This window comes from Bombina bombina, chromosome 11 (genome assembly GCF_027579735.1).
Source record: "Bombina bombina isolate aBomBom1 chromosome 11, aBomBom1.pri, whole genome shotgun sequence".
NCBI classification, from domain to species: domain Eukaryota; kingdom Metazoa; phylum Chordata; class Amphibia; order Anura; family Bombinatoridae; genus Bombina; species Bombina bombina.
In genome coordinates this window covers 62,073,100-62,086,468 of record NC_069509.1, presented here as the reverse complement: position 1 = coordinate 62,086,468, position 13,369 = coordinate 62,073,100, and the positions used below count along the sequence as shown (strand labels likewise).

The 13,369-nt window shown below is 36.9% G+C and overlaps 1 protein-coding gene across 1 annotated transcript in view; it reads right to left on the bottom strand.

The window, feature by feature from the left end:
* HS3ST6 (heparan sulfate-glucosamine 3-sulfotransferase 6) overlaps positions 1 to 12,628 on the bottom strand; it is a 100,929-nt gene extending 88,301 nt beyond the window's left edge. Inside the window, exon 1 of the mRNA XM_053695110.1 lies at positions 11,657 to 12,628. Within this exon, the coding sequence (XP_053551085.1) occupies positions 11,657 to 12,324 (668 nt within the window). The 5' untranslated portion in view covers positions 12,325 to 12,628. The remainder of the gene's footprint in view (positions 1 to 11,656) is intronic.
* Between the last annotated feature and the right edge of the window lie 741 nt (positions 12,629 to 13,369).

Sequence of the window (13,369 nt, the reverse complement as noted above, 5' to 3'; positions counted from 1 at the left end):
CATTTTAATCTTGTACGTGCTTTTATATAGCGCTAAATAAAATTGTGTTTATAATTTTACCCTCAGAGGTCCTTTGTGGGCGCTTGTGTTTTTTATTTTCTTTCAATTTGTAATACTCATGCAAAAAAAGTTTATTTCTAGCGCAGTTAGCGTGGGAACGGGAGCGCTAAATTGCGACCCACTTGTAATCTGTCCCAAAGTGTTTTATGTTCCTATAATTTACTAAAATAATAATCTTTATAGATGATCAATAAAATGAATCAAATGTGAAAACATAGAATTCTTGTTTGTAGCTACACTGTAGCAGGAATTTCACAAACAGCAGTCACATTACATGTTCTGTATTACAACTACATCTATTTGTAACTAAAGATGCTGAGTAGGTGTTATCACTAATGAGTTAAAGTGAATGGAAACATAGCAGATGCAAAAGGTTGTCATAAACCTATCACCTATCTGAAATCAGGACCAAATGTATAGAGAATTCAGAAGATATCTTGTTACAGAGGGTATGACCTACTTGTTAGGGTTAATGGGAAGTTGTTTCAAAAATAACAACTGCCTAGAGCATAGGTCATAGGTCAGCTAACTCTCTTCTCTACATACATCTCATGTTGAGGAGACATACTACTAGCATTAGAGGGGAAAGCATTAGGCTATTTGTCCTAAAAAATAGAATGAGAGCATGTTCTAGTTTAGCAACAGGGATGTTCAAATTTAGCACATATTTTGTAACAGGCTAAATTTAGTTTTCCTTATACAGATTTTTTCACATATAGATACATTTTTGAGTCATAAAACACCTTGGGATAAATTACAAATTTATTGCACGCCCGCAAATTTTTGTGGGCCTCACGACAAATAACCAGCCATTACAAGTGGCTGGTTATTGCTACCGTGAGCTCGCGGTAGCAATTAGCGCTTATAAAATTAACCAGAGATCAGATCTCTGGTTAATTTTATAAATGTGACCCAAAATAAAAATTGTAGCATTTTTATTTTTTAATAAAAAAACTGCACTAGGCAGTATTTTAGGTGTAAAGTTGACGGGAGTGGGGTGTTAGAAAAAAAAACGGCACTGAAAAGTGCCTTTACATTGCGGTCTATGGGAACTGTGTTCCCAGTAAATATATACTGTATGTATATGCTTATATACATATATATTTATGTGTTAAAATTTGTATATAGTGACATAGTGGTGTGCTAGGACCGAGCGTTATTTCACAAACATATCATAGGTAAATTTAAGGCATCTTCTTACCCGGTCTGGAGCCCCAATCGCTTTCACAGGTGAGCGGTGAAACCCAAGTCCGGATCCCGTTGTGAGGAGGTGACACCACACTACAACTCTATGAGGAATGTATCTTACTGTGTCTCGCTGCTCTCCTACACTCCCGCAACCTTGTTCTCCCACGATACACTGCACACAATTTGCTTTACTTGCGACCATTGATGACATCACACTCTGGTTGCTAATAGCGTTGCATACTCAAATAACGCTAGGATATGTTGTGCAGGCAAAACATGGTATAGGTGGACTTAGTTGCTTCGCTGAAAGTAGGAAAGTTCAGCAAATAAAGTACCACACTACCTTCTTCCTTTTGTGTGCCCCCTTGTGATTTTAACATGGATATTAAAAGTCAAGTTTTATTATAACTTTTGGGACTGATGCGCTTACTTTCTTTGATGAATATTTGTGTTCCTTTAGCAAAGGATAACAAGATAATGAAGCAAATTTGATTATAGAAGTAAATTGGAAAGTTGTTTAAAATTGTATGTTCTATTCAAACCATGACAGATTTTTTGGGGTTTCCTGTCCCTTTAAAGTCTCTTCAGTGTGACTTAAATATTAAACCTGCCACCATAATGTATTACCTACACACTGAATTACTGTTTGAAAGCATTTGCAAGCCCACAAAAGCAAATATTAAAATAAATAAATCATAAACAAAACAAACAAACAACAAACAAACGTGGAAACTCTATAAAAAAACCTATTCTGATCTGAATAACATACTTGGTTAATAAAATATTCTAAAGATACCTTGTTTATACCAAGTGAAATTATTTTGGAGAGAAAGTCTATCTTAGTTTCTACATGAAGTGAGAATAATTTCTTAAAATAGCTCATGTCATAGATTCTCTCACTCTTCAACTCATGACCTAATTCTCTGACTTCATCTGCCAGGTGTCAAGACAGTTGTGTGCCCAATTCCTGACACCATGGTTGACAATCACTGTCTTAGATACTGAGCAAGCAGACTGACCTTTATTTTGGATGTGAATGGAATTCCCTTGTGAACCGTGGGCTTATTAATGGCTCTGTCAGAGTTTTTCAAAACTTTATATGAGCTGAAGAAATTCAAATCATATGTGAGGGTTATATGTGAAAAGCAATTGTGCTAAAGTGATCTGTTTTCAGGGTGGTACAATCACCCTATTAAAGGCACAGTCTACTCCGTAATTGTTATTGTTTAAAAAGATTGATAATCCCTTTATTAACCATTCCCCAGTTTTAAATAACCACCACCAATGTTCCCTCTAATTTTTTTGATCACTGGGCGCAATTTTTTTTACCTGTGCAAATTGTGGGTAAGTGACCAAAATGTGTGCACACTTGAAAACATAATAACACACACAGCCCCTCTACCTCACACAGCCACTCTCCCTTACACACACACACACAGCCACTCTTCCTCACACACAGCCACTCTCCCTTACACACACACACACACACACACACACACACACACACACACACACACAGCCACTCTCCCTCACACACAGCCACTCTCCCTTACACACACACACACAGCCACTCTACCTCACACACACACAGCCACTTTCCCTCATACACACACACAGCCACTCTCCCTCACACACAAACAGCTACTCTCCCTCACCCACACACAGCCACTCTCCCTCACACACACACACAGCCACTCTCCCTCACACACACACTCTCCCTTACACACACAACCACTCTCCATCACACACACACAGTCACTATCCTTCACACACACACAACCACTCTCCCTTACACACACACACAGCCACTCTCCCTTACACACACACAGCCATTCTCCCTTACACACACACAGCCACTCTCCCTCACAAACACAGCCACTCTCCCTCACACACACACAGCCACTCTCCCTCACACACAAACACAACATTTGGTTAGCAAGACTCTAATATGGTCAAGTCTTGTGCAAAAAAAGCAAAGAAACAGTTTATGGGAGAGTCTTATGCAGAAGTGACACAATATACCAGGCTAAAAATAATTAAAAGGAAAAACATCAATTAAAATTTTTTAAGTACTGATTAAACTAAAAAAGGGTAAACATTCTCTTACATAGGATAAAAGTATTTTTTTTAATTAACTGTAAAAAATAAATCATATTTTTTTTACTGAGTAAAAATGAAGTAATCGTTTTCCCTTACCTCTAAGCCTAATACAAACATTTTGCAAACTCTAATGAATTAGCATCTTATAAGAGTTTTATTAAAATGAGGGCACCTGATGCATACATGCCTCTTGATCAGTAGAGGGGATAATGCTGGCACTTAATAAAGTCCTGTATGGTCATGTCACACACACATCCATCTACACATAAGCTTACTTCACATCTATACACACGTACCTACTTACATATGTACATGTACACATCCACACATATTCATCTGCAACGCTCCTTCTTCTGTAGACAGCCAATCAAATAGAAAGGGCTAGTCACCAGCTCCGCAAGTAGTACTGACTCATCATCAACAAACATTCAAAGGACATTTTAGCTGAGCGTAAACTTCCAGGTTGAGAGAAGAGAAATTGTTAAACAATAAACTGCTCCAACAGAGCATCTTAGTTTTCTCTAGAATATACCTTTAGGTCTGGGATGTGAGGAGGATTACCACCATGAGATTAGTGAGTTGGTATGTAGAGAAGAAAAACACAAAATTCACTGGAGCTCCAGGGCCAGTAATGTGTCTAGTAACCATTGCACTATTTTCTATGGCAAAACTTACGGTTTGAAGCTCCTGCCATCTCCGGAATCTTTAAAATGTGCATTCCCATCTACCACTGTTTCGACCATCACCACTACTTTACACAACTGACTTCTGCTAAGAGGCTTTTTGCGCGCTAAGAGCTTAAGGATTATAAGCTCCCCCTGTGATGCGCGGCCTTAATTGACACGTGCGCAGGGCCTACCAAATCACTGTGCGACTGCGCTGCCGTGCTCGTTAAAGGGAACATTGACCACCACTTTTATATTAATACACTTTTTACCTCTGTGATTACCTTGTAGCTAAGCCTCTGCAGTCTACCCCCTTATCTCAGTCCTTTGACAGACATTCATTTTAGACAATCAGTGCTGACTCTTAAATAACTCCATGGGAGTGAGCACAATGTTACCTATATGGCACACATGAACTAGTTCTGTCTAACTGTGAAAACTGTCAAAATGAACTTAGATAGGAGGCAGTTTTTTTGAACAGTTTATAAATCAGTTTGAGCCTACCTAGGTTTTGCTTGCAGCAAAAGAATACCAAGTGAACAAAGCAAAATGTATAATAAAAGTAAATTGGAAATTTGTTTAAAATTGCATGCCCTATCTGAATCATGAAAGTTTAATTTTGATTAGAGTGTCCCTTTAATTCATTATTCATTATCATACCATTCAAAATGTTAAAGGGATATTGAGCTGCAAAAATGGCATGCTCTAATTCCTTAAAGGGACATGAACCCCAATTTTTTTAATTTCATGATTCAGATAGAAATAAATTGTAAAGTTATTTAAAATGATATGCTCTATTATTTAATGTGTTTACTTCTTTTTTGTATCCTTTGCTAAAAGGTAGACCTAGGTAGGCTCAGAAGCTGCTGATTGGTCGCTGCACAGATATGCATCTTTTCATTGGTTTTCAGCTTACTCCCAGTAGCGCTTTACTGCTCCTTAAATAATTAACAAGAGAATGAAGCAGATAATAAAAGTAAATTGAATAGTTGTTTAAAATGGTATGTTCTATCTGAATCATGAAAACAAAAATGTGGCTTTGATGTCCCTTTAAATAATATAATCTTTGCTGTATGTACTGTGCAGCTCTATGGGCACCATGTATGAAGATGAGGATGTAGCAAGCTTGTAACCCCGCATTAAAGGGACATTAAACTGTTGGACGCAACGTCAACAGCAGGGTTACTATTCACCATGGTATTTTATTCCTCCTGTGATTGCTGCTCTTTCCAAAGCCCTTCTCTTATTTGTTATTTTTTTAAGAACAGCTGTTTTTATTAATGTAGCTACTAGATATGTGCATGGCGAAAAAATTTGGTTCGGATCGATTCGGAATTTTTCGAATTTCGGTTTGGAACGATTCGAATTCGGAAAATTTTGAATCGATTCGGTTCGGATTCGTTTCGGATTCATTCGGATTCGAAGAAATTCGTCTGGATTCGGTTAGATTCGGAAATTCGAAATTTCGGTAAGTGTTAGGTGGGATTAGACTAGTATTATGTACTGTATATTAGGTGTAACCCATAGCAGAGTGATATAACCTAATATACTGTACAATACTAGTGTAATCCATGGCCATCCGAATTTACCGAATAAATCCGAACTAATTCAGATTTATTCAGTAAATTCGGCAGTATTTTAATTCGGAAATTCGGTTCGATCCGAATCTCCGAATTTGCAGAATTTTCTGAATTTCCGAATCGATCCGAAACGAATTGCACATATCTAGTAGTTACATAATGCAGCTAGAAGTGTAGAAATACAGACACAAAGTAATGTTATATGTCGAGATGCCAAAATATAGAGACATTTTGCAAACCTCCCCATATTTATGGCTGGGTATTAAAGGGACACTGAACCCAATTTTTTTCTTTCGTGATTCAGATAGAGCATGTAATTTTAAGCAACTTTTTTATTTACTTCTATTATAATTTTTTCTTCGTTCTCTTGCTATCTTTTTTGAAAAAGAAGGCATCTAAGCATTTTTGGTTCAGAACTCTGGACAGCACATGTTTATTGGTGGATGAATGTATCCCCTAATCAGCAAGAACAACCCAGGTTGTTCACTTAAAAATGGGCCGGCATCTAAACTTACATTCTTGCATTTCAAATAAAGATACTAAGAGAATGAAGAAAATTTGATAATAGGAGTAAATTAGAAAGTTGCTTAAAATTGCGTGCTCTATCTGAATTACGCAAGAAAAAAATTGGGTTCAGTGTCCCTTTAAGGACTCAGGATACCTTTCCTTTAAATTTTGAACTCTGGTGCTGGTATAAAAAATCATTGGAAACACTTTAATGAGAAACCAATTTTGCAGTAAACTAAAAACCTGCGATCCAGATATAGTAAACAGCACCGCATAATTTATTGACCTTGATATTCTATATCTAAATACACACCAGTCTCAAAAAGCAGGGCTGGAAGTGACGATCAGTTTTGGTCACGTATTGTAGACATGCAATTAAAGAAAAGAATGACGCTTTTATGTCTGTATTTCAGATATACAAAGATAAAAAATATATTCACCATATGTAAATTCACAAAATAAAATACTTCCTTTTTTCAGACTGAACAACTTGTTTGGGTTCTGTTTTGTTTCTGTTTTTACCGCCTCCTCAAAAAAAAAAAAAAGTTTGGTGGATTTTAAGAGACTTTTAGAGTTTTTTTGGCAAGAACACACACAAAAGATCAAACAGTATTAATTACTACAATACTAAGGGGAAACTTTGAAAATGCGGACACTTAAAAACGCAGCTTTTTATCAGAATACATAACAGCTGTCAGTGAGACTATGAAATGTTAGCATCTGTAAACGGATGGTGCTCTGCGAAGAACAAGATGTAGGAAAAGAGCAAACGTAATGACTTTAAAGGGACGTAGTAAAGGGACATTAAAAATCCAGGGACATACAACAAAATCCAGGGACTGTCCCTGGAAATCAGGGACTGTTGGCAACTATGCCAATGCAAAATAAAAAATGACATGATGTGATTCATTAGTGAATGTAATTTTTGTTTTATTGTACCTCGATAACTATGGGCTAGATAACAAATGGCAAGCTATTGTTTGCAAGTATTACAAGTTGAAAGTAAATACGGTTGCTTGAGCTCAAACAAAATTTGCACATGTCGAGTTAGCGTAACTGAAGACCTTGCGTAATGGCTAAGTGATAAAAAATAAAAATGTGTACTAAACACAATATAAATATATTAAAATAAAGTGTTACACTCATATATACAGTATCTGATAAAAATGTGTATATAAATATGAATAAAACATTAATAACAATTATTATAAGGGTTAAAACGTATATGGTTATGTGTTTTTTATTGAAAGGGCTATATTGTATACCTTAATGTCTAAATATGTGTATGGGTATATATATGTGTATATATATATATATATATATGTGTGTGTGTAAATATATTTGTATGTATATTTGTATGTATATTGTATGTATAGACCTCTAATGAAGCGCAAGTGCGCATGCACGAAACGCGTCAGGTGTTAATGTCCTGGCTTCACCTTGTACCTGCACTCTGCCAATAAACTGGTTTTGAACTGACCTTGGATATAGCTTCGGCCTCTATTTTGTCCTCCTTTGGGGATTTCCTGCTTCTTATATATATATATATATATATATATATATATATATATATATATATATATATATATATATGTGTGTATTTATGTAATTATATATGTGTATATATATAGAAATATATATATATACATATATATATACACCTACATGTGGACACATATACACATGTATTTACAAATACACACACACACATATATATATATATATATACACATACATGTGGACACATATACACATGTATTTACAAATACACACACACACATATATATATATATATATATATACACATACATGTGGACACATATACACATGTATTTTACAAATACACACACATATATATATACACTTTGGAGACCTTTCCACTCAAATACCTTTATCGGGTTTGCTCACCGCAAACATGTTACTTTCTTATAAGTTTACTTCTAGCAGTGTTTGCAAGCGAAAGAGCAAAATAGTGGGACACCGCAATATGTCCCTTTGTGTTTAAACCATGCAAAGCAGGACATGGCTGGTGAGCCAATCAGGAGCTGCATTCACACAACCCACCAATCACCAGCTCAAGAGCTTGCTTGCACACTCTAGAGCCTACCCAAGAATGCGCTCTGGGAAAGTAGCTACGTTTTTAAAGGGACATGAAACCAACATTTTTTCTTTAATGATTCGGACAGAATATGAAATTGGAAAAAAAGTTTCTGACTTCTTTCTATTATACATTTACTAAGTCTCTTAGTATCCTTTTGTTGAAAAGCAGGTAGGTAGGCTTAGGAGCATGCACTTGTCTGGAGCACTATATGGCAGCACTTTTGCAAGAATTCCTTTAACAATGTTGTATATTTTTAAGAGGACTAAATGACAGTAGTGTTTGCTGACATACAGTGTTCCAGACATGCGCACTCTGCCTATCTAGGCATGCTCTTCAACAATGAATACCAGAAGAACAAAGCAAATTTGAGAAGCAAATAAAGTAACTGGAAATGTATTTTAATTGCATGCATTGTCCGAATAATAAAATAAAAAATGTGGGTTTTGTGTCTTTTTAAGAGACAAAGAGAAACAGGTTTTATAACAAAAGTGATTTGAAACATTTTGGAAATTGTATGCTTTAGCTGAATTATGAGATATTATTATTATTATTATTATTATTATTATTATTATCATTTATTTGTACAGCGCCGCCAATTTCCGTAGCGCTGGGTACAATGATTGGGGTATACAATGAAAAAGATTTGTGATAAAATACAAAACCTAAAACTAAACAAATCTAGCACAGGAGGAAGAGGGCCCTGCTCCGGAGAGCTTACAGTCTACAGGTTTAGGGTGCAGAGACATAAGGTTGGGGTAGCTTGTTACATCGGTTGTAGTTGCAGCATTGAGTCAGGCAATTCATGTATTAGTTTGGTTCGGATAAGGGATAGAGGAGAGATGGTAAGCCTCTCTGAATAGGTGAGTTTTCAAGGATCGTCTGAAGCTATACAAGGTTGGAGACAGTCTTATGGAGCGGGGTAGAGATTTCCAGAGGACAGGAGCAGCACGTGCGAAGTCTTGGAGGCGGGAGTGGGACGTAGAGATAACAGGAGTGGAAAAGCGTAGGTCAGAGGTTGATGGAAGAGGACGGGATGGGGAATATTTCACGATGAGAGAGGAAATATAGTTGGGAGTTAGACTATTTAGTGCTTTGTAGGTTAGGGTTAATACTTTAAATTGTATTCTGGAGTGTATGGGGAGCCAGTGTAGAGACTGGCAGAGCGGAGAGTTTAATGCCAACTTACATATTTATTTTTTAAGTACCTGCAATATCCCCCACATAAATATCCCTCTCTGTATAAGCGAACACAGCTTCTAATATGCACCTCTTTAGACATAGAAATAAATTCAGTTAAAGTTAATTTGTGAAACAAATATCTCGCAGAAAAAAAAACATGTACATAAAAAAAAGAGACTTGTTCAAACCACAGAGCAGACAATAGCATAATAGCTTGTTCTATGGCTAGTTACCACCCAAGGAGTATCAGAAAATTGCCCAATTCAGAAATCTTTGAAACCAAACCTCATCACATCCCTGAGTCGCAGGTGACTGTGTTATAATCAGTGGAGCAGTATCTATCATGTAACGGTTCATCTCTCAGCGGATGGAAGACATTTCGCTGGAAAGAATATGGCATCACAAAAAAACACCTTTAAAATGTGACACAATCAAAACCAAAATAAAAAAAATATATATATTTAAAAAAAAAATCCTCCTACACACCCCTCATTCTATTTAGCAATACTACTTTTTTATTAATTACAGAACAGACAAGCCAATATTTTGCGCTAAGAAATGCTCACTAAGGAATCTGTGGAAAATATAGGTAAAGCAATGAACTCACCTTACAACAAGGCACATCAGCTGTATCACTAGTATCAATGGTTTAGATCAGTAATGTGCCTTGGTGTTAGGGGGTCTCAGCACATCTAGTCACAGAGCTATATTTCTGTGTGGAGTGTTAATGGTTGGGGGGGGGGGCTCATATTTTTATACTACTTACTCCCACTTTTCTTATTTTCAATTCCTGTTCACCCCCATTTAACTATCTCATGGCCTTGAGTAGGACGTGGGACATGGTAAAATGTACTAATTGCAAATGTGTGGCGATAGTATAGCACCCTTCACTTTGCTCATAAACTCACTGTTCACACAGTCTACAAATAAACATATTGCACTTGATAGATAGATAGATAGATAGATAGATAGATAGATAGATAGATAGATATATGATAAATAGATAGATACATAGATAGAGATAAATAGATAGATATAGAGATAGATAGATGCATATATAAACACACACACACCCATACATATATACAGAAATAGATAAAAAAATATAACTCTAGCATAATATATATAGAAAAATAGGTCAAGTTAGAATGATAAATACAAACAACTAGTAAATAATAATAATATAGAAAGATGGTTAGATAGATGATAGATAGATTTATAGATAGATAGTAGATAGATGACAGATAGATAGATAGATAGATAGATAGATAGATAGATAGATAAATAGATAGACAGATAGATGATAGACAGAAAATAATAAATAAAAAGATAACTCTAGAATATAATGTAGATTTATAGAATGATAAATGAAAAGATAACTCTAGAATATAATATAGATTTATAGAATGATAAATAGATAACTCTAGCATATAATATATAGAATGATAAATAAAAAGATAACTCTAGAATATAATGTAGATTTATAGAATGATAAATAAAAAGATAACTCTAGAATATAATGTAGATTTATAGAATGATAAATAAAAAGATAACTCTAGAATATGAATACAGATAGTTTGTGATAGCCATAAATATAATTCTGCTATATAGAAATTTCGTTATATAGTTACACTAACACTTGCCAGTGACTTGAGAATAAGGGGACATCTGATTTCCTATCTTTATGTCATAATCAGATAACTGTGAAGTGACCTAGAAATTTTCCTGAAACTTTACCGCAGTTTTGTGTATAAGACAAATTAAATTGAATTAAAAATGTGTGCAAAATTCAAAGTAATAAAACAATGTAGAACAGTTTAGCAATTCATCTTAATACAAATTCAAAAGTCAATTTTCCAATAGTCAGTAAACAGATAACATAGAAATGAGATTGCCATACCACACCATGCTTTGCCTAAATAAGACAACTGTAAGAAGTTATATAAAGGTTACTGAATGCAGGGGGGGCATATAAATGAAGTCTCCTGTTGCTTTGGTGTTGGGTAATGGAATTTGCAGTCTAATACATTTTAAAGTGAATGATGTGGTCCCCTTACTGTACCTTGAATTAGTTTTCAATAGTCTCATGAGAACGCACCATACCATGTGTCTGCCAATAAGGGCAATAAATATAAAATTAACTCCTTGTTTACCACACTGGGCTGTAGCTATATATCATTAACATTCTTGCTGCTCTAGGAGCTGGAACTGGTCCTATTTGTCAGCAAAGGGGTAAGGAGAGGCAGAGTGCAATATGCAGTGAATGCTATGCTTACCTGTACCACTCTAGTCCCTTGTCATAGCATCTGTCAAAGAAGTGGGGCTCAGCCCCAAGCGCCCTCACATCTTTGTGTATCCTTAGAAACTCCAACAGTGCTCTAGTACCCCCCTTTTTTACACCCACAATGATAGCCTGGGGAAACTTCTTACTTCCAAAACTATTGTGGACTGGCATTGGAGCTGGGTCAGTGGATGTTGCAGTTCTATTAGGTAACATTGAGCCTTTAAATGGTTTTGCAATAGTTCCAGCGATATCAGAGGGCAGTTTATCCTGGGTATCAGTAATTAACGCTCTAGATGATTCTTGTAGATCCAGGGAGCTAGACAACAGATAATCCTGCGCTGGTTTCTCAGCGTCTTTAGTCCTGGCACTGAGAGTCTCTGCGGAACCTTGGCGCATGAGAGTATCCGCGGAACCCTTGCGCACAGTATCCACTATCCCAGTTATGAGAGAAACTGCAGAGCCTGAGCGTACAGGTCCCCCTGGTAATGTAGCTATTATGGACCCAAACCCTGTCTGGGACTCACAGCAAGAACCGGTCAGGCAGTAAAGGAAAAGGGTACAGAGGAAGATCATAGTCAGCAGCAGGGAGACTTTGGGCTGAGCCCTCAGTGCCCCCAAGTGTACAGGCACAATCCGAGATGTTAGGATGCCACATCCCATGAGTGGGGCTGGGGACCGAGGCAGAAGGGGGCAGACATGGCAAAACGTGCTGCCCACTAATACTAAGGCTATTCCAATATCAGCTCCAAATCAGGTAACCCTGTGCCTCTGACTTTATAAATCCATTCATTGCTGTAACCAAACAGCATATCTAGGGAAAAAGCTCCAACATCATTAGTGCACTGTCTTGCAAACTCCTCATCGTGCCCAGTCTGGGACCAGATTAGCCACAGGGTGCCAGCCAGACAGTCAGATGAATCCCAGGCAGCAGAGAGAGGCTGACAGTGCTCTCTACACATGGGCTCTGCTCTGCTAGTGTTTTCATGTCTGGAAACAAACGTGGTTTGTGCTTGGGGTTGGGGAGGGGTATCCTGCAAAGGGATTCGCTTGTGAGATTGTAGAAACCCTCCCACAGGATGCAATAGAGAGCACTGCTAATAAAGCAGGAGGGCACTGACTGTGTATCCCGGTAACCCATTCATTACATAATATTGTTACTATTTTATAAACAAAAGTAGTAGAAATATATCAAACAGTCACAACTTCTGTCTGCTGTTACAATCATTTATTAATCAGTTTGAGGCTGCAGCATATTTCTTAGCAATGCATCTGCATGACAACCCCTGGCAGCTAAAGGTATAATTCTAAGCTTATAAATGTATAATGCAATATGTAGGGGCATGAGGCTCAAAATTATAGTGTCATGGCTTAGATAGAGGGGGTATTTTTAAGAGTTTTTTTCCCATGTTCTTGTATTATCAAACTTACTTTTTTTTCTCTTGATATCCTTCATTGAAAAGCATACCTAGGTAGGCTCAGGAGCAGTGCTGAACTAGTGTGAGCTAGCTGGTGATTGGTGGCTACACACATATTCTTGCCATTGGCTGACAATATGGGGCCGATTTATCTGTTTCCGTGTGTGCCTTCAGGCTCGCTGGAAACAGCAGTTATGACCGCTGCTCCATAACTTGTCCTCCTACTCTGAGGCCGCGGACAGAAATCAACCCGATCAAAAACGATCGTGTTAATTGACACGCCCTACTAG